General features: G+C 48.4%; 1 protein-coding gene across 1 annotated transcript; it reads right to left on the bottom strand.

Moving 5' to 3' along the window:
* Positions 1 to 4,186: 4,186 nt before the first annotated feature.
* On the bottom strand, positions 4,187 to 22,294 carry ITM2C (integral membrane protein 2C). The gene is made up of 6 exons (XM_062613249.1): positions 22,140 to 22,294; positions 10,981 to 11,118; positions 10,407 to 10,595; positions 9,999 to 10,109; positions 6,107 to 6,257; positions 4,187 to 4,818 (listed from the first exon to the last, which is right to left on the bottom strand). The coding sequence occupies exons 1-6, from the start codon at positions 22,224 to 22,226 to the stop codon at positions 4,727 to 4,729; spliced, it is 768 nt and encodes a 255-aa protein (XP_062469233.1). The 5' UTR covers positions 22,227 to 22,294; the 3' UTR covers positions 4,187 to 4,726.

The raw sequence follows: 22,294 nt of genomic DNA, 5'->3' as shown, positions 1-22,294 counted from the left end.
AATGCCCCCATCGGGAATTGTACTTACCAAAAGGGAAATAAACAGGCATTCACCTAAGAGATGGGACACTAACTCGGGAGCTATTTTTGTTAGATTATATAGCTGCCCAATCATGCTCTTTTTTTTATCTCTGGGAAGCTGTGGCAGCATCCACAGCACATTTTCATAATGTCCTGGGGGGAATGCAGAACAACAGCAGCAAAATGCTTGGGAAAAACTTGTACGTCCTAAGGCACGTAGGTAAGTACGCATAAGAGAGAGAACAGGCTTTCATTAGCTTGACAACAACATACTGTATCAGATGGCTATTCATGTTGAGCTAAATGAGCTGCAGTCAATTCACAATAAGGACAACTGAAGTCTTACAAACCATAATGAAGTGGGCACTGCTGAATTTTGGGTACATACATCATGAAGCCAATTCACAGGGTAACTCCTGACAGATAATTTTCATTCTTTATAGCATACAAGTGGCCCAACAATCCCTCTTCACCCCCAAAGCCAAAAGATAGTTGGTAAAGTGCAATACCAAGCCAGCATGGCCCTTCAGACACCCAGGACACCCTTGTGGACCAGCCACCCCACATCCATGGCAGCAGCGGGCAGAGCTGCTGCATGGGATGCCTGTAAGCACAGACCTTCCTGTGCCTCCTGGCACCACCAGTGGTGGTGCCCCCATTGCCTATTCTTCACTGCCCCCTTCCCAAGGGACCTGGCAGACCTCCTCCTACCTGCCCAAAAGCATGGACCATGCATCAACAAGATGCATTAAAACAAACGGCTCCCCATCATGCTGGTGCAAAACCAGGTCCTTCAGCCTCCTTGCTGGAGCTGGTGTGGTCCATAATGGCCAGAACATTGCTCATCCCAAAGCTTCAGTAATCCCAATGGGCTGCACTTCATGGGATGGGACTAGACTATAAATGTTACGTAGAAGACTTGTAACAAACAAAGAACTTACTGATGGTTTAGAAGAGACATTGAGGGCCCTCTCCTCTAATGCTCAGTGTATAGGTTTCCAGCACACTTGTTAAAATAATCCACCAGAGCCTGGCAGTGGATGCTCCTAGCATTAAATCAAAACTTTGACTTACTGAGCACTGCCTCGCAAAGCTAAACAACCACTGAGCCATGCTGCAATATGCAAGCATTAAAAGGTAAACTATATTAGGTACTACCTACTATCACAGTGATCTTGGGGTTTCAACTGCACCTCTGCCACACAGTTCTCCTATAGCAGGCTTTATTTCCAAGCTTTTATATGTACCACTGTTCAAATAAGGTACCCTTCTCCCAGAGCACCAGCAGTTCTAGGAAGTAGAACTGACTTATCTTCTGCTTCCTAAGAGCAAGGGGCAATAGACACAACCTCAGGAAATGAAAAACATAAACAAGAGTGAATGCTCGAAAGAAAACGCAGAATTTAACACTACATGCTGGTTTTCTTTGCACTGGAGACAAGGTGGCTGACATACTGGTGACTAGATTTACTGAAGCACATCTGTCATGCTCTTAGTACCAGCATTTCGGCCTTCAAAATATGAACACATCTAAAGGGGTTGGCTTCCCCAAGGGGTGATGCAGCACTGCCTCCTCAGTCCAGTGCTGATGGAAGGAGAGGGACATTAGGCAGAGCTAGCCTGTGCTAGCCTGGGAGAAGAGGCTTTGGCAAACTTAATTACTGTAAGATGCAGCAATCTTCTGCAAAACCACTGCAAAAACATCCAGAAAAAGCATCCAGATGGAAAAGGCATCCAGTCACTGAAGTCAATGCAAAATGCAGCAGAATACTGCTGCAACTGAGATTTGAACTTTCTCACCGACCGACCAGGGACTAACTGTGGAAAGAGGATCAGCTGAGTTCAGGGACAATATTCTGACACTTCCCTACCAGAATGAAAGAGAGGTGCAGAAAGCTCAGGAGAGCACTAAGGGAATCACATCTCTGCATGCAACAAAGAGAGGAGGGAAGCCCTCCAAAGATCTGCCCCACAGAGCCAGCCAGTAAGCTTAGGGCACATACAAACAAATTCCTATGTTGAAGTCAGGCAGCCAGAGAAGCAAGGCTGAGCATGAGGGTCAGACACCAACCAGCAAGCATCAGAGGTACCTTACCTTCCTGCTTCACAGGCCTCAGTTTGGCAGCAACTATTCCACCATGGGCTGCCCTTGGGTCTCCCAGGGAAGTGCAAAGACAGGGGAAAAGCCCTGCAGACATGGGCAGGCTCCACAGTGGGCTGCTCAGCCGTGTCTCCACACAGCTCTCTCATCTCCATGGGAAAGGGCCTCCGTACTGCAGCATCCTTCCACTGCACAGCTCCAAGACGGATCACCCCTCCAGGGCAATCCAGCTGCTGCCTCCCATGAGCAACAGCATCATGCTGTGCTTTTCATTCTGAAATTCATTCAAGCACATGCTCTTCATTCTGAATAAACACACACTCTACAGATTGGAGGTAAAAGATTTTATTATCCCATGGATTTTTCCTAAGAAGTAAGAATCCTACAAGACAAAATATACAAAGCATCTTATGTTTTCTCTCTAGACAACTGCATTCTCATCATATGAAACAGTTACCACATTAGTTCACCTTAAAAGAACCAAGGTTTGTCCTTACAGCTGCGGGACTGCACAGTTAGCATATTCAATGACCGGTTAATTCATGCAGAATCAGAAGGAAGGGGGAAAAAAGGTCTGTATGCTCACCTGAGTGCAGGCTTAGGCTCCTAGAAGTAAATGCAGGGCTTAAATTTACCAGTCTGCAGCACTTCCGTTAAGTGAACCAATTCTCTTACCCATTCCTTGTCATCCAGTCAGCAATGAAAGATCAGGGCTAGCAGCAAGTTACCACTGGAAAAACACAATGCTAGAAAACCAAATACCCCTCTAGCAGTGGGAAACCTTTCTGATCAACCTGCGTGAAGCGCACATAATGCTTCATTTTACATCAAGCTTAAAGCTGAATGAAACCAAAGCATCCTCCTCTACTTGTTAAAACTTGATGTTTATAGCTGTGTTTATATAGAAAAATAAACTGTCAGCACTAAGGACACACTCATACCTATTGCATTACATGACCATTTAGAGATCCTGGTTTGTTTTCACACAGTTAACTCAAAGTATTATTACTTAAAAGTTTTATTCTAAAATATATTCACTTTTTGGTTGTGCTGAATTAATGATTGTACTTGCATTTACTTGATCCTTCTCCTTCTAAAACAACAAGCTCCTGAATTTCAGCAGATGGTGAACAAGTCCAGATTTGCTGGAAACCAGTTAACAAGAATGTGCCAAGCTGAAACTCACCCCATTCTTTCAAGCCAAAAACCTGCCTGCATTTCAAGAACCTAATTAGTTTTAACTATATTTATGGAACAGAGGGAAGGGTATTTAATTAATCTGCATTTTTATCTCTCTGATGATCAACAGAAATGCAGTTTTTTGATCACACAGTTCCTCTGCAGTACACTGACCTGCTAAATCATGCCTCATATCAATATCTGTACTACAATGGTGCCTGCAGATAATGTGATACATGACTGGACTACAGTAATCACTATGAAACCAGATGTCAGAGGTGACAAACAAGATTACACACATTGTTAAAAACACTGAATTAAAATAATCTGCTTCTGCACTTGCCAGTAACTCCCAGCTCTGCTGCTGACACCACTCTGTACGTAGGCATGGCACCCCATCCGCACACAGATGGGATCTCCACAACTCTGGAAGACAGACACATGAACATAATCTTCCCAAGCAAGCAGAGCTGGCCAGGACAGACACAGGGCTGGAGTAAACCACCCGGTTCCACCCACAGCCATGGCCTATTGATGAGATATTAGTGATGTGAGGAGCCTTGGCACCTCACATCAAAGATTCACCTCTTTTACGCAGGCAAAGTGACAGCAGATCTGGCCAGGATCCACAGCAGCTGCAACTGTGTATTAGAGACAGGGCAACCCAGCCTTGCACTTCACCTTCTTCTTTGTGGCTGAGGAGCAGGGACGCGCTGAGTCATTTGTGTTATTCCCAACCCACCTCCTTGCCCTGGCCTCCTGCCCACCCTGAACACCCATCAGGATACACTGTATTGCTCCATGAGTCACTGAGCCATGATGTGCTCAGGAGACATGAGGGGTGAATCCAGGAGCCATAACACAGTGGCTGCTTTCAGTGTCTGAAACTCTGATTCTGGCTTGATGCAGAAACCCTCCTTCTGCTACACTTTCTGAACCACACTGTCTCTAACATCACAACTATTCTTTTCTAAGTGCATCTGGTTACGTATTTCTGGTCAATACACCAGCACTAAAACAGTAGTCCTCCTCTTATGCATGCACCTTGCGTCCCAGTACCACAGCACCCTCAAAGCACTACACCAGCCTGAAATCCCTCAGCCTATTTCCAGCACTCCTATTTCTCAGGCATCCCTTCTACACCAAGCTTGCTTCCAAAACATTCCCATCCTGTGGTGTGAAAGAAGCTGCGTCTACTCCCAGGTTATCTTTAACCACTGTGTAAATTTAAGCCCAACAGACATCTCAGGTAGGTAGCGGGGAGAGAAGAGAATCCATTGTGATGGACCTGAGAGGTTAGAGCTGCACAAGCACGGGAGGGAGTAAAAAAAGTAAGACAGATTACCATGTCTAAAGAGAGGACCAAGAGCATGTGTGTGCATGTGTGTGCAAGCAAGCCAAGGAAGGTTACATCTGGAGAGTGGCTTCATGACTTCCCACAGATAACAGTTTCAACCACAAAAGTGTTTTCAAAGTGACGAATGCGATGACAGTTTCCAGCCTCGCGTCGACTGATGCCTAGAAGTGATTGAAAGAGAGGAGAGGGGAAATTCAACCAATGGTAATCTGTAAGAGCTGCAGCGAGTGGGGAAAGGAAAGCAGATGAGGTGCGACTCCTGAACACTGAAATGCAGGAACAACACAGCACATACGAAAAGCAGCGTAACGTGGTCTTTGGAAGAACCACCACATTGTCTAAGCTGTGGGCTTGCAGTAAGAGCTGCCGTGAGCTGCCTGGAAACAGCTGGTTTCAGCTGACAACATCTCAGTGTTATCACAGAGACCAGAAAGCCTCATGAAACCAGCAGAAGTCACAGGCTGGTACAGACCACAGCTCTGAATGCACCCAAGGAGGGCTTAAAATAGCCACTTCTCTGGCGGTTTGTATCCCTTCATGCACTAATCCTGCTATGGCCCCAGTCTCTGGGAAACCAGGAATGCTCCCCATGCCCTTAAACTGCAGGACCTCAACTCTTGGCACCTCTGCCTTCTTACAGCAACCCCACCAGTGGTGCCCTGCTGACCAACAGGACCATGCCCTGACACCATGAGTGCAGCAGCCAGCATGCCAGCAGCCCTGTGCAAAACTGTGCAGCTCCCACTGGGAAAGCAACCATGACCTACAGCTATGGAGACTTCTGCACCCTGCTGCTTCCCCAGAGACCCAAATCCAAACTGATTACAGGTGAGCCTTCAAGTACACCACTATCTAAACCCAAATATATACAAATACTGCACTCCTGATGCAAATATTTGCTGCAAATACTCCATCAAGGAGTGTTCTGCAGCAATATTACCATTTGCATGTAAGATACACATGGCTGATTTCCATGGAATCACTTCCAGGTAGTCCAATTTTCCCTCTTTACAACTTCTTCCATATTATTAAGAATTCAATTAATTAAAGGTAATTTGCAGATCTAAACTGCTCTGAATAGCTGCCACTGAAGCATGTCTCCATTACAGAAATTTTCCATACAGTTCCCACCAGCACTGCTATTAGTTCAGCCACACGAGCCCAGATGTAAAGGCCTTGCTGGCTCCTGCAACTATTACCTCAATACTTTTACTAGGATAGACAATAGAAACACACCAGCCAGCACTCATCTGCAGCAGCAGCATCCCAGGTTTGGGTTTAGATGAACCCTTTTGGAGGGAAGCACCTCCAAAGATCTCCTGTTTGCCTACACCCCCAGGGAAACCTCTCCTCTCACCACAAAGAGGCCAGCAGGGCTGTAACAGCAGCAATAACAACTGTGATGTTGGGGAAAGTGAGTTAGGACACTGAATATGGCAAGGCTCTTACGTCTCCTTGTGCTCCTCCGCTTCAGCCTGTAGGTCTCCTTGCCGCTGCAGAGGCGGTAGATGAAGGAGCCGAGCTGCTCCATGTCACTGACATGTTCGGTGGCGACCATCTCCTCCTGGATTATGTATGTCTGAGGCAGGTATGTCCCTTTCTGAAATGACACAGTTTCCACCAGAATAAAGCACAAATGGTGCCATCATCTCTTTGAACAGAACTGTCTCACAGGGTGCACAGGATAGACACACTGTTAAAAATCCATGTTTGATGGCTCAAACTCCACTTACCGAGTCCAGTTATCATGCTTCCTTTTCCTTGCAGTAAACTGTCCTGTGCTGCCAGCCCAGAGCACACACAACTAATTAGATCCAAACAATGAAGGTTCGTTTAGGGGATGAAGCCAGTGTACCTTCAACCCTGTTATAAACTAACTCCAGTTTTAAAGGTGGGTGTGCAAATCTGTAACTCGGATCCCCCTCCTCTGCAGAGGGATCTAAACTCAACCAGAATGCCAGGAACTGCACTGAAAATGTGCATTTTACATTTACTTCAAAAGGCAGAATCCAAAAGTGCCAGCCCTGCTCAGGTTCCAACAGTTTCCCAAGTTATCCACATCTCCCCCTCCTCGTCGCTTCATTCAGCACAGCCACAGTGATCTCCTGCTCCTATAGCCCACAGGAATGAAGACTACAGATGAGCCATGGGCACAGCATTTAGAAACACTGCCCTGCATGGTCATGCTTAGTGCTCAGGAGACGGAGAGCTCTCAGCACACTTCCATCCCCCCAGAGGCATCATCCAGAGACTCCGGGGCAGTGCAGGAAGGCAGCTCACACAGGGAGCAAGCTGAGGCAAAGCAGGACATGTGAGCTCCCTGCTGTTGGGGTGGAGGCCACTGTGAACACGAGGGTGATGTGCAGTGTCTGACAGGGGACATGGCAGAAAGCCACCAAGGGCCAGAGAAAATGGGGCACCTGGGAGCATCCCAGGGATGGAGGCTGCCTCTTTCCCCATAGGAAGGAAATCTGCTTGTCATTAAAGACTCTCTGATTCCTGAGTGCCAGGCCATCTTACAGCTGTCTGGGCATTGGTAATCATGGAATCATAGAACAGTTTGGGTTGGAAGGGACCTTCAAAGATCATCTAATCCAACTCCCTGAAATGAGCAGGGACATCTTCAACTAGACCAGGCTGCCCAGAGCCACATCCAGCCTGGCCTTGAATGTCTCCAGGGATGGAGCATCCACCACCTCTCTGGGCAACCTGTACCAGTGCTTTACCACCCTCAGTGTAAATAGTTTTTGTCTCATGTCAAGCCTGAATTTCCCCTCTTTTATAGTTTAAACCCGTCACCCCTGTCCTGTTGCAAAAGGCCCTGCTAAAAAGTCTGTCTCCATAATAAGCAGCTGTGTTAGAAGTACAGCTTCAGCTGGGGGCCACTTCTGAGCACACTAGATGCTAACCAGGCCACAAAGTAAATACTTCTGGTCCCTTTTGCTTAAGATGAGTCAAAGAAATGAAGGAAACAGCAAATCCTTGGGCAAATATAAATACAAGGGGAAAAGCAAGCAACAACAACACTATTTCAAATACTGCATCTTCAGTTTCCACCACAGGACTGGTTATCTCCATAGGGATGTACCTGGAAACACAATCTTAACTTCATGCCGTGCTGCTGGGCTGGCATAGCCTGCTGGATCAATAAAGCTCTTCTCTGCTGGAGGACCAGATGATTAGTGGAAGTTTGTCCTACACTAATAACACAACAGTTTTGCAAGAAAGTCAATTACTGATTCTTGGTGGAAGAGTGCAGGAGAGGGCATACGATATGTGCCAGTTACTGGCAGGAGGTATCATGTTAACACCCAGGGCTGGGGCCCAGGACTGGCCACATCCTTGATCTGGTGAGACGGCTTAGAGAAAGACACATGCACACAACCCATTTCTTGTTATTTTAGATTTAAATAGCTGTCGCAGCTGAAGTAGTCAGGAATCATCCCTCTATGGCAGGACTGTGCAACAAAGATGATACCTTCAATTCTCTGCTAAGAGTTTTAACAAAACTAAAGTTTTGAGCATCTTGCATCCTGCAAAAGGTGTGGATTGTCCATCACTTAAGTGGTTCATCTCCCACCTTCCTGGTGCTGCTCAGGGGAGCATCCCCCCATCTTTTTCTCTTCAATACTTATGCCGTTCACCAAACCAACACACCTATATGGAATAAAGCCTGCAAGAAGCAGCGGAGCTGCCATTTACAGGCAAAAAAAGCAGACACAAGAGGCCTGGTAATGCATACATGGTGACAGCCACACTGCAAAGTGGCACCCTAGCATCATGCTGCTCAGGGAAAAAGAAGCAATGGCATTTCAGTGACTCCCTGCACTGCCACAGTCTGCTGGAGCAAGCCACTAATGTTCTTTGCAAGACTAAGATTTCGCCCTTAGAAACAGGACTGAAGCCACTTAAAATCTAGACTGTCAGCTGGAAATCAGTCTCATTCTTTAGGGACTTGACTGGATTCAGAGATGCAAAAAACCCAAAAGCCTCCGAGTCCAAGGACCAACACAGCTCATCCAGAATCCAAATAGGAGCACTTGTGAGCAGTGGGGCAAGTCATCAGGTGATGAAGGTCCCTGCAGCAGGAAGAAATTTGCCCCCTCTGCCTGATACAGGCTACCCACAGGGCCCTGCCTGTGGATATGAAGATGACAGTCTAAGAGAGAGGGGAGGGACCTTGGGGCTGTACCCAATCTGGTCTTGAAATCCAAGGATTTCAAGGAGGCAGCACAACCTCCCTGGGCAACCTGTGCTGCTGCTTCACTGACCTCATGGGAAGAAACTGTTTCTGAGCTCAAGACCAAGCTCAACACTTCAAACCTATGCCCCTAAGGTGCAATCCTGCCTTTCCCACTTCCCTCTGCCCCAGGGGCTGGTGACCTGCCCTGGACAGACACGAGTTGTAAGTAAATGCATGCTATACGCCAGCAGGATTCCCAGCTGGTCACAGTGCATGAAAGGACCGCTAGGAAACAAACTGGGAGCTGAACAAGGACTGGAGATCAGGCATCTCTCAGGGCACAACCTTTTGCCTCTGAACCCCTACAAAGTTCATCACGCTGCATGTAGCAGCAAGTGAGCAAAGAATTTAAGAAAGAGAGTCAGATTGCTGGTTTATTTCTTTTCCCCTTTACTTTCCTTTCTTTTTCTTTCTTTTCTCCTTTCCTTTCAAATGGACCCTCACAGAAAGGAGTAAAAGACCCAGGCTCAGTGCTTTGCTTTACCTGCAAAAGGCTGAGACAAACATGCACTTTCTGCAGTCTTGAAAGTCCTGTTTTGCTTTTTCCCCTGCTGTTAGGATTAAATAGCACTCTGTTAAAACAACTGCTTTCAGTCATGGGCTTCTGAACTGAATCGAACTGCTGGTACTAAACCCAGTTAATACCAGCTGTGAGCAAAACCACATGAGCCCAAGGGTGATGCTGTACCCAGCACAGCTTCCCCCCAAAAGGATGAAAGCTCAAGGCCTGGTACTCCCCAAGGGACACCAAGAGCTCTCCAAATGGCAAACCACAGCGGTAACCACAGCAAGAGTGAAAGAAGGGAATGTTTCTTTTTTCCTTTCTTTGATTCGTACAATCAGTGAACACCAGAGGGAAGGAATCTGCTGCTCCTCCATGTCATCCTTGTCAGGTTGATCCATCATGCCAGTGTTAGCATGCTGTCTGTACATTCATATCTGAGCTAAACCCACTGAGGCCTTCACTCTACATGAAGTCTCAGCTCTGGCAGAGCCAAGGCTGACTTAAAGCAGTTTTGACTCCCCATGGCCTTCCAAGCTGGCATCCACAAACCAACTCCAGGAGAGCATGCAAAATCAGCAGGACTGCAACTGTACCTTCACATTAACCAACAGCTCCCACAGGTTGCGAGGAGGCATCACAATAGTGGTGTTCAGCTCGATGACGTAGCATTTATCCAGCGTTATGTCATGATAAGCTGTCAGACCCTGCATTCCAAGCACAGAAATTAAGGAATTGAGCCCTTAGCAATGGAACGTGGCTGTGAAAATGGGTAAAAAGCGGGAATTCAGGGAAGTCGGGAAACTGCTTTAAAGGACAAACACATCCAAGGACCTCCCTACCCAGCAAGATGAGCAGGTTGGAAAACCTCAGAGAGGATCTTGGGAAGGAGGACAGCTCAGTAATAAGATCATCATAGACATACTGGACAACAGTGATAGCATAGCATGGTGCTGGTGCTCAGCCCCATGCTACACCCCCCAAAGGCCCCAAGAGCTCCTTACTCGCTGGAAATCATGGATGATATCTGCAGGATCGCTCCCTCCAAAACGGGGCACTGGGACGTTGATTTGCTCGTAGTTCTCCTCAATATAGATCTTGACATCCTCGTGCAGCTCCAGCTGCCCTCTGAATGGTGAGTACAGCGAGTCTTCATAGAGGACGCCGCAGTGAAACACGCTCTCGCGGGGCAGCTGTGCGGATAAGATCCAGGTTAGAGGAACGACACTCATAGATCCTGTTAGGGTGGTGAGGCACTGGAACAGGCTGCCCAGGGAGGTTGTGAATGCTCCATCCCTGGCGGTGTTCAAGACCAGGTTGGACGAGGCCTTGGGTGATATGATTTAGTGTGAGGTGTCCCTGCCCATGGCAGGGGGGTTGGAACTTGATGATCTTAAGGTCCTTTCCAACCCTAACGATTCTATGATCCTTAAGATATGCCTCTTCTGAAGTGCCTAAAGGCCCGGCTCCAGAGTTACCACAGGGCAAAGCAATAAATAGCAGCACCCCCACTTTCAAAGGTTGAAGCAGCTTGTCTGGCTGCTCCAGCTGAAGAGCCAGGAGTCTTTCCCAACTCACCTGGGTGATGAAGAAGTATCTGTACACATACATTGATGCAAAGACCAAGCCCAAGAGCAGCACGAGGAGCCCCATGGTCAGGTAGCACACTCCACTGAGCGATGACCTTCGGCCCTGCACCAGAGGTGCTGGCTCTTCCTGCAAGGTAAAAATGAGAGCATCAGTCAGATGTTGCTACAAGGGACCAGAAAGAACAACAAAGACTTTTTGTGGTATGTGACTGAAAGTGGTAGGCACCATCCCATAAAGTGACTTCAGATCTGACAGTATTCTGGCAAGAGGAAAACACTTCTTGCTCTTCCCCCCACTCCCCATATAAATATGTATTTATATATATAAATATATATATGTACAAATTAAAGTGTGTGTATGAAAGTATACACACATAAATGTATACTTTGCTTCCCACTAACTGCTCAGAACAAAGTCAAGCTTTTTTCCAGTGGGCAGTAAGGACAGACTGAAAAAAAGGAAACCAGGAACTAACAGTTCCAGCATTTATGTATTTATACTCAAAAATTCTTACGGAAATACTGCCATGATGGAATTCTTCAGCACAACATTTTTTAGGTGAAGTTTTCATTGGAAATTTGAGGTGGAAATGACTCATCTCAGACAGAAACCTATCGGCCCTGCCGGGGTGAGCTTACCTAAACCTCTGTGTTGATGTCAGCTTCATTTTCAAGCAGATTCCTGCACACCTTCCAAGAATATGGTCAGAGCATCAAAAGAAAACATATCTGCCATCTTATAGTGCTCCACAACCCACACAGACAGTAACCACTTCACCCCATTACAGCCCTCAAAAAGGAGGACAGCATAAAGGCAGATTTACCTCCTGGGGACCATTCATGCCAGCCTATGATGCTCCTGTTTTTAATACCAAAATAACCCTCTGAATGTTAAGCAGGAGGATGTAGGGCCTTTCAGAGGCAGATGAAAGAAGCTGGTGCAGAGATGCCCCAGTTTCCAAACAGAACAGCTGAAACCTGCCCTCAGCTGAGCAGGCAGACGGGGAAGAGAGGCACCAGGGAAGGCTTACTCTCTGTGATACATGATCTGATGTATTTGACTAGAAAGACACTCTGTCCATGGCTGGCCAGAGATCAGTATGAACTGGAGGAACAGATTTAAAAGCAAGAACAGCCTCTCATATCTAGGATGCACCATTTTGTAAAGAAAGAGATGTTTCTCTGGGGTACCACAGGCAAAACCCGCAGGGTGCTGCAGATATATCTCCCCAAGTGGAGATGTCCCTGGTTCCCTGCCACCCCCCTTACCCTTTCCCTGCCATGGAGCAGCAGTCCAGTCCCAGGCTTGGAGGCATCAGGTCGCTCCTTCCCAGAGGCTAGAGAACCCCCGCATCCCTGGGGATCGCCCCCAGCTCCATCGAGGCACAGAACAGGTTCCTGAAACACCTCTGCTACCTGCTCTGCTCCAACCAGCACAGACTGCTCCAGCTACAACCTTTTCTTCTCTAGGCACATTCAGACTGATAACTGCGAAGACTAAAAGACCAAATTGCTTTGGGAGAGCTACAATCGCAGCACACCTCCAGGAGAAATTAATCTGTATTCATTTCTCCATCCCAGCTTTTGAAAGATCTGCAGCATCTCTATTCACCACCAGCCCCCTATACCGAAGGAACAGTGTAATCAGTTTGTTGCTGCTCCTCCAGCAAATAAAGGGATGAGCAAACTGAAAAATGCCACTTTTAAGTTCACTTCCAATCTTTCCCTTCTTCTCCTTCTGCAGATGAGGGGCAGGAACTGTGACAAGCCACAAAGAAAAGAAACAGCTAAATAAATCACATAACTAGAAGTTTAGAGGCTCTTTGACATGAACAGCCAGGACAGAGAAGTCATGCTACATGTCAAGGGTTTCACAGGAAAAGATTTCCCCAGGTACATGTCATTGGAGAAACAGTACAGACAGTGGGGGTGAAGAGGAACATAAAGCTCTGCTGCTAACACTGAGGCAAGCCAAGGACATAGCAAGACATGCCACCTCTCACCATTAAAGGAGGTGAGTTTGGCTTCATACAAAGGATTCCTGGCTTTGGGAAAAATGCCTGAGTTCTGCATTTTGGGAAAGGGTGGGAGAAGCCAAGTGAAGAACAGGTTTGCCCTGAGGCAAGTTAGGAGACACCAGCAAAAACCAAAACCAAATCAAACCCCCATACACCAAACCCTCCCCTTCACTTTGGGCAGGAGGTGTTCTCAGTGCTGACAGCTTGTGGATGGAGCAGGGTACAACCTGCAGGTAACAGCGGGATAACAAATCTTCACCACGTTGGAACAACCACAGGCTGCTGTCCCACACATGGTGCAGCATGCCTCCTCCTACTGCAGGACCAGCACTGCTGTAGGAATATGGGTGCTTTAAACAACAGGAAATCCTTTGCAGCAGTCCCACACAGCATCCTTGTCTCTAGACTGGAGAGACATGGATTTGACAGATGGACCACTTGGTGAATAAGGGACTGGCCAGATGGTTGCACGCAGAGGGTTGTGGTCAATGGCTCCATGTCCAAGCGGAGACCAATGACGACTGGTGCTCCCCAGGGGTCAGCGCTGGGACCAGCATTGTTCAACATCTTTGCCAGTGACACGGACAGAGGGATCAGTGCACCCTCAGCAAGTTCGGCAATGACACCAAGCTGTGTGCTGCAGTCAGAATGCTGAAGGGAAGGGATGGGATCCAGAGGGACCCTGACATGCTTGAGAGGTGGCCAGTGCAAACCTCATGAAGTTCAACAAGGTCAAGCGCCAGGTTCTGCACATGGGTCAGGGCAATCCAAGCACAAACACAGGCTGGGCAGACGCTGGTCTGAGAGCAGTCCTAGAGAGAAGGTCTTGGAGCTCAGCAAACTCTCCTGGCTTCACAGTGCTGAGCCTTTGAACACACAAACGAGCAGGAGCTGCTAGCAAGAACTATACCCAGTGACATGCTGCCTTTGATACTTCTCATGAATACAGTACAAGGTTATGAAAAATGCATTGGATTCTATCACTCTTTCATCAGCCATGTCCTGCTGAAGCTGACAGAAGTGAGGAAATTAAAGGTGTTGCGTCATGCCTTGTTCCCTCCTGAGACGCACATCACCTCTGCAGAGGTGGGATCAGCTCACACCCTGTTCCTGCTTCTTCAGCTTTGCAAACAGCTCCGAGTTCTCTAGAAACCACTTTTCCTGCATTTCTGAAACACACAGGTTTGAAATCTTCCATTTTAGGTGTAGCAGTGCCTGACAAACAAGGGACACGGTTCAGCAAGTGCCTAAATATACACCCCAACAGGCAAAGAAGCTTGGGGCGACTAAAAATAGGTGTGATTTTGACAACTGACAAGGAAGGAGAGAAATGCAATGCAAAGGAAATGCTTAGAGGGATGCTGTTTGGAGAGAAATGCTATCTGAATGGCAGCAAGCAGGGGTGGCCAGCCAGCATCTGAGACTGGAGAACTTGCCAAGCTAGAGCTCTGGAGAAGCAAAGTGAAAGACCACATATGGGAAGAGGCAGATGAAGGAAGACAAGAAGGGGGAGAGAACAGAGGGAGATAAAACCACTGCAGCAATGCAGCTCATCCTTCCATCTGCCAAAGCATTTCCTATGCTCCAAAAGAGACTCCTCTGGCAAATGAACAAAAAATGAGTCTTGTCCTTCAGAGCAGTTCTGCTTGGAGGGAGTGAAACGAGGAGAAATAGCACTGCCCTAGCAGAGAGTCATAGGGTCAGTGCTCAGCACCAGCAACGAGAGGCCTCTGAACGAGCCCTTTACCTGGAAGGAGAGTCACAGAATCAATGAGGTTGGAAAAGACCTTCAAGATCATCAAGTCCAACTGTTCCCCAGCACTGCCAAGGCCACCACTGCCCTGGGCAGTCTGTTCCAATGCCTGACCACCCTTTCAGGGAAGGAATTGTTCCTAGTATCCAACCTAAACCTCCCCAGCACAGCTTGAGGCTGTTTCCTCTTGTCCCATCCCTTGTTCCTTGGGAGCAGAGCCCCGCTGCCCCTGCCTCCATCCTCCTGTCAGGCAGTTGTAGGGAGTAATAAGGTCCCCCTGAGCCTTCTCTTCTCCAGACTGAACCCCCCCAGGTCCCTCAGCCATTCCCCATCACACTTGTGCTCCAGGCCCTACACCAGCTCCACTGCCCTTCTCTGGCACCACTCCAGCACCTCGATGTCTCTCTTGTAGTGAGGGGCCCAAAACTGAACACAGGATTCGAGGTGCGGCCTCACCAGTGCCCAGTACAAGGGCTCAATCACTGTCCTGGCCCTGCTGCTGCACTAGTGCTGATACAGGCCAGGATGCTGGTGCCCCTTTTGGCTGCCTGGCCAGAAGCAGCTCCATCAATCAGCATCCCCAGCTCCTTTTCCATGAGCAGTTTCCAGCTGCTCTTTCAGGCTGAATAGCTTCTAATGCTTCAGGTCTGAAAAGAAAATGATGTGCTGATGCGTGGAGCGGTAAGACACACACACACACACACACATATAAATGTATGGCACATAGTTTCCAAGGCAACCAAAGTCCCTGCACACAGCACTCAGCAGTGCTTGTGCAGGGCATGCAGCAGCATTTCCACAGGGAACTCAACAGAATGGCTCTGGACTCGAGGATGCCTGGAAGGCTGTAATTAAGAGACTATCACAGCGAAGGCAAAAAGGTTGCAACAAATGAATCTAATCACATCTTTAGACAATGCCACAGCACATGACTACCAACAAAGTCACTGCACAGCACTGGAGATTAGAGTATCAAAGCCAACCACTGGCTAATTAAAACCCAGCATTGCTGCTCTATGACAAAGAGCAACACTCAGCAGGATGTTACAAATGCACCCTAACGTGGGAGCTCCTGAGTGCTCAGTGATCATACTTTCCTTCTCCTTCACCAGCAAGAGAGATGTAACCCCCCTCTCTTCTGCTTTTTCCATCCCTTTCTGGACTAAGGGGCTGGTTCTTCTCCCTCTTCAACAGGAGCTGCAGCAGCTCTACCACCACAGCAAAAAGGCTCCAATTTACGTGGGCAGACCTCACCTGGGAAAGGGAAGGAGCAAGCACAGCAAAGTGAAGGCCAGGGTTGGGTTTTGGAAACCCTGAAGTGGGAGGTGGCATTAAAAGAATAGGAATTCTCCCCAGGAGAATGAAGGTTAAGCTTCAACACTGGGTCTCAAAACCTATCCAGAGGCAGCTAGATCTATCTAAGTCTATCTAAAAGGCAGCTCAAGTAAGACTGAAGGAGAGCAGCTGCCCTGGGAATAAGGGAAGCTCTTAAATCAAAGGTTAGGCAAAGATGGAAAGAGACTTGATTCAAAGGTAAAGACATACGCAGGTGGGCAGACACTTGACTCTTTAACCAATGCCAGAAGCATCCAAGAACATTGAGAAACTGAGGCAAGGCAACGCCAACAGCTTTCAGCTTGTTGTTGCTGTAGCCGAGTCTTCCTTCTCCTCCCTGAAGTGAAAATGCTACCAGTTGCATACCATGCTAAGCAGACTGCACAAAAGCAGCCTGCTTGCTTCCACCTTGATGTGTGGCTTTGTAAGAAGCAAACCAAAAGCCTGACTGCTCACTAAAGTGATGAGCATGGCATGACAGCCATGGCTGTGGCACGACAGCGGGACCACGTGCTTGGGAAGGAGCTGCGGAGATCACCCTTCCAACAGCCATACACTCACCTCTCCCCAGGCTGAAATCAGGCAATTGCTCCACTATCAGATAGTTTCGGGGTCTAACAAATGTACAGTTTAGAACTACAGCACCCATCTCTGAGCTCCTACAGTCAGGCAGGTGGAGATGGCCAAGAGCAAACTGGATATCACCAAGGGCAAGCCAAGCACTGCTAATCTGGCTGTGGCCAGTTAGGCCATCACTGTCCCACCTCACTCTTCCTCTAGAGGTAACTGATTCCCAAAAGGGCAGTAGAAAGGAGGACACAGCCATGGCCAAGATGCTTAGGAGCTGGAACAGCCAACGTACTGCCTTCTGCTGGCTCTGCAGACGAGAGGGCGCATTGAGCTGCAAACCTGTACTGTCTGCTCTGAACAGAGGGGTCAGAGTCCAGCATTTACTGGAGTTCAAGCTGAAGCACGTAACAAGGAACCAGATTTCAGGTTACAACATTTTCCTCTTAGCTGAAAATCAAGATTCCACAGTGTCACACCAGAGGATGAAGTCACTGCTCCCTTTCAGAACACTGACAGCAGTTATCTCTTCTCCCAGTAGCAGCGTAGGAAAACCCTGACAGTCAGTCCTACACTCAGAGATTCACCACAAAGAAATGGTGTCTAGTTTAACAGCAGCAAGAGAGAGGAGGCAGATTCACCCTTCTCAGCCCTACTGTTCAAACTGACTTCAATGGTAGTGGATGGCAGCAAGGAAAAACAACTCTGCAAAGCAAAAAACCCAAACCCCTCAACACAGATCCTCCCTCAAGCGGTAACAGTGGTGTTAAAAACAAAACAAGACATGCTTAGGTTCCCACACGTTGCCTGGAAGAAAATACCCATCCAGAAGTGAAAACGCCTTTTCCCTCTCCTGTAAACCCATTAATGAGCAAAGACACGTTAGCGCAAAAGCAAGAATTGCACAACTGTGGACAAGGACAATGCATTCTCCAGCATGTTCCATCTTCACAGACCTGGAAGCACTGCTCCCCTCCTCTAAGCAGCCACCAGGAGGTGGCTCATCTCTTCTCCCATGTACAAGGGATAGGATGAAAGGAAAGCAGCCTCAAGCTTGCCAGCAGAGGTTTAGACTGGATATTAGGAACAATTCCTTCCCCAAAGGGTGCTCAGGCATTGGTACAAGCTGCCCACGGCAGTGCTGGAGTCACTGTCCCTGGAAGTGTTCACACACCGCGTAGATGAGGCCCTTAGTGATACGGGTTAGTGGTGGCCCTGGCAGTGCTGGGGAATGGTTGGACTTGATCTTAAAGGTCTTTTCCAATCTCATAGATCCTGTGATTCTATGATTCGCACACAACACCTGCCAGGCCACCCCTTCCCAAACAGCCACATGAGCAGCATGGTGCAATGACAGGGTGAAAACCAGCCTCCTGCTTACTGCTCCACAGCACAAGGCTTCTTAAAGCAGAGCAAGGAGGTCCTGTCCTGCTGACGGTACCTACAGTGCTACAATATTAACACATGAGCAAAGCTCCCACCCCATACTTGCATTTAGTTCATTTTTGCCCATTAAAACTGCTTTGGGTTCTCAGTTTTCTGCATTTTGCCAAAGAAACTGCTGCACCAAAAGCAGGTAAAAGCAACAGGTTCTTAACCGTCTGAAGAGCTCCTATGTGCAACACGGCACTGGCTTCAGCTCTACTCCAGCTTTGGGAGAATGCACACCTCTAGACAGACATTCCAAGGTTCTCAGTCTGCAGCTCTTAAGTCCACATCCATCTCTTGGGTGAAAGAGATCTCTGTGTTTCCAAATTCAGTCGCATTTATAACATTTCTGCTAGAAATAGTCATTCCCTCTCCTAATCCCCCACCAGTTTTAGCCAGATCCTTTGTCATGCTCAGCTGGAATATCAAATATTCACATCCAGAGTCTGGTAAGATGACTCAAGTCTAGTATTTCACTACCGTAAGGGTCTGGGGACGTTTTTCCCCATTCAGCCCTTTTCCTAGATGATGGAGAACCAAGTAACAGTGACAACGCTTCTTTTTAAGCTGACGACTCCAGACAAGACACAAAAAGAAGTCATCACTTCAGGCCATGTGGATATGGGAAGGCTGGGCAAATGCCAGGAATAGCCTTTGGTTACAGGAGGCAGTTCTATTAATTATTTGTCCTACTTAGATCCCTAAATCAAGACATGGTGAAAATACCCACAGCTCAGCAGCATTAAGCCTGGAAACCTATCAATGAGCACAATCAATTCCTGCTGCTGCCAGCTGTTTTTCTCTCTCTCTGGATTTACAGCTTGCTTTGAGAACAAGCCTGTTTAAAAGGCTTTTCCTCACATCCCCCTTCCCTCACCATCTGCTATAACCTCACAGCATCCTGCAAAGAAGTCACTCACAAAACCCAGCACTGCATTGACTGGCACAGCAGCTCCCACCAAGCTGCATGGCCACTGCTCCTCCACCTGCCCCATGTGCTGCAGCCCAACTCTGAGCGTCACTGCATTGGTAACTCCAGGATAGAGAAACACAGAATCGCAGACTGGTTTGGGTTGGAAGGGACCTCAAGGCTCATTCAGTTCCAAACACCTACCACAGGCAGGGACACCTTCCACTAGAGCAGGTTGCTCCAAGCCCTGTCCAACCTGGCCTTGAACACTGCCAGGGATGGGGCATTCACAACTTCCATGGCAGAGCCTTTGGCCAGGTCAGCTGAGCAGACAGTCTCCACTACATACACAGTGAGAGGGATGAGAGGCACCCCTTCCCTCCAATATTTAGCATTTGCAGCTGGTGAAGAAGATGATTTCAATAAAACCCCTTCTTCTCAGGGTCTTGCACTGTCTCTGCAGAATAACTGGCTACAAGTGATAGAGGGGTTTACAAGGAATCAACCAAAAATCCCCCAACCCACATTTTGACTGGAGAGCTCCAGCCATCAGCTTTACTCAGTTCCTCTGGATTTCAACTTCCATCACAAAGGAGCTTATTTAACTCCTCAAACAAGGAGTTAAAGACATAGTGTATGTGCTTATTTCCATTTCAGGCTCTAACTCATGAGGTTCAATTAAAACTCAATACTATTTTGCATCTGAGAAAGTATTTTCAAAAGATCATTTTACTGACTGCAGAACCTCAAACTGCCTCCTGCTCAAGGCTGCTGCCTCCTCCCAGCTCTCACTAATGACAGCAAGACTGTTGCTTTTATAAGCCCTTAAAATGTTGCAATTGCCTCAAAATCACATGAATTTTCTGAGTGAAAATTGCATATTCCTGTTGATTCAAACTGAGCTGCACCAGGGAGAAAGCACGTGAGCTTGCTGTCAGGACTCCTCACCTACTGCTTCTCAGGACACATTAGCATCACAGACATCTTCTTGCCTGCCATATCTCTGCATTCGTGGAGCACCTGCCAAAATTCACAGGCTGCGGAAGCCGGCACTGAATCATTTCCCAGCTCTGGCTCCTATCACTGGGACTGAAGTTGTGAGATCAAAGAGAAAAGGAATGCAGAGCATCTTGTTTGCATGTCACCAATGCCATTTTGCTGCAAGGCAGCTAGGGAAAGACACACACGAACAGAATTATTGGCAGCAGGAGAAGGAGCATGACAGGAAAGCCTGCCTATGGAAATGCTAAACCCACAAGGTGGGTATTTGACAAAGCTTGTACTTGGTCCAGCCAAGTACAAACTACACCAAAGACCCCAGTGTCACAGATACCTGAAAAACAGCATCAGGAAAAGGCCACCCTCTTGTCAGCGGATGTGCTGCTCTCTGGACACCCTCGTGCTGCACTGACCCACCAGAACCTGCTCCTGCCATGGGCCTTACCCTGATTTTCTTACATGTTTGTCCACTGGAATTAAGAGACTATTGAAGAGTCATTATTCTAAATTCATGCTTTTAAGTACCTTTGTAGTTCACATGGGCTTGCAAGAACAACACTGTGCCCTCCAGATGTCAGAAAACAGCCCAAGGCAACGCAAAGAACCCAAAATGTCTTATTTACTACCTAATCCAACTAAATTCCTTTGACAGAACAAGTGACTCCTCAGCTGCAGAAAGCTGGTTTTATGGCAGCACGAGCTGGAAGTCCACTGTGACAGTCAACTTTCATGGTCAGGCATCAAAGGCAGCAAGAAACCTACCACCTTCTTGTGTGTGTTATTAGGAAAGATGAAGCCTGGGAGTCACTGAGAAGTCACAGTTGGCCACACTCCCCCATTACAGGTTTCTACACAGCTCCCAGCCCTTCAATTAACAGATGCAACCATGACAGAATGAGCACATTCGGACACCAACAGCACAGCCGAGAGCTGCAAGCACATCTGTGCGTGATGTGAGAGATCATTCCAGTGTAAGCAACTCCCTGCAGAACTGAGCCATCTCCTGAAGCACCTCCTGCCGATCAGCTCTCCAGGGCCAGGGATGCTTTGCACTGCTGCAGGAATGGAGCAAAACCAGAGCTCCCATTTCTTGAGGCAAGGAGGTATTAGGGTTCTGTAAATGATCAACCTTCACCCACAGTCCAAAGCACTCATGAGGAATACAGCAATGCCATGTATGTCTCCTGCTCTCATACAGGAGCATGCTAACAAGGCAGACTTGATGCTGTGGGTCGCTCTCACCTCTCTGGACAATACCGTCCCCTCTATGCGGTCTGGTGCCTATCCCAGTGTGTCCACCCTCACAGAAGGGTGCAAGCTGGGGGTTCTCTAGCACAAGGGACTTTAGGCGCACTCAACTCCTGGCCAAGCACAACAGTGCCCATTCCACCATTCACTCCTCGAGCACCATCTGTACCACCACCACAGGTATGTGCCCAGCGCTGTCTGGCAGTGCCTGCCCATGACTCACACAGGCTGGAATGGACTCGGCATAACTCTGCCCAAGGCCCCAGCTGTGCTCTGCATCCGCCTTCATTCAGCATTCATTCGATCCAGCATTTTCATTCCCCTTGCACCCAGCAGGACCTGATCTCCTCATACCCATCACTTGAACCCATGAGAGCAATTCAATTTCAGCATCTCAACCCCCATGCTGGAAACTGCAAAGCATCTAGAGAGCTGCCTGTGTTCTTATCCCCTCACTTCCCATCTTGCTCCAGCACCAGCCGCTTTGCTTCTCTCGCCTCTCCCTCCATGCCAACCCTAAGCCTTCAAGAGCTGTTAGAATGTGAAACCCACCCACATACGATCAATCCCAAATCACATCCACCCAAACCACCTAGACGAAAGGGATGAGTTCCGATGCCACTTCCCCATTTACTCCAGTGCCCAAGGCAACCGCTCCCGGCAATGGTAGCACTGCCCAGCCCCATCCCTCCCTCCTTCAAGCTCCGGAAGCCCGCGCAGCCCCGAGGATGCGACCCAACGTCCATACAACCGGACACCTCCACTTCCCCCAGCAGCAGCGGGTGCGAGCAGACCCCGACCCCCCGCACGCCCCTTCCAGCTCGGCTGAGCGGAATAAAGGGGGAAAACCCGTCGCAAAGAGGGTCGGGGCCCGCCCGCCCCGCACTCACGGCGCCGGCCGCCCCATCGCCCCCCGCCGCCTTTTCCTTCTCCGGCTTGAGCGCTGCCGGCGGCTGCTGCACGCCGATCTTCACCATGGCCCCGCTCCGCCGCCGACCGCGCCGCCGGCACCGGCACCGCCCCGGGGAGGAGCCGCCGCCGGCAC

This window comes from Pezoporus occidentalis, unplaced genomic scaffold (assembly GCF_034315485.1).
Source record: "Pezoporus occidentalis ecotype Australia unplaced genomic scaffold, CSIRO_AGI_Poc_V1 ctg164, whole genome shotgun sequence".
NCBI lineage: Eukaryota > Metazoa > Chordata > Aves > Psittaciformes > Psittacidae > Pezoporus > Pezoporus occidentalis.
This window is presented reverse-complemented; position numbering and strand designations above follow the sequence as displayed.

What these genes read in the sequence shown, in the direction of transcription:
- ITM2C (XM_062613249.1), bottom strand. Translation starts at nt 22,226, where the DNA reads ATGGTGAAGATCGGCGTGCAGCAGCCGCCGGCAGCGCTCAAGCCGGAG. An exon ending in GCGATGGGGCGGCCGGCGCC is followed by an intron (nt 11,119 to 22,139) that starts GTGAGTGCGGGG and finishes TTTACCTTGCAG; the next exon opens with GAAGAGCCAGCACCTCTGGT. An exon ending in GATACTTCTTCATCACCCAG is followed by an intron (nt 10,596 to 10,980) that starts GTGAGTTGGGAA and finishes TTATCCGCACAG; the next exon opens with CTGCCCCGCGAGAGCGTGTT.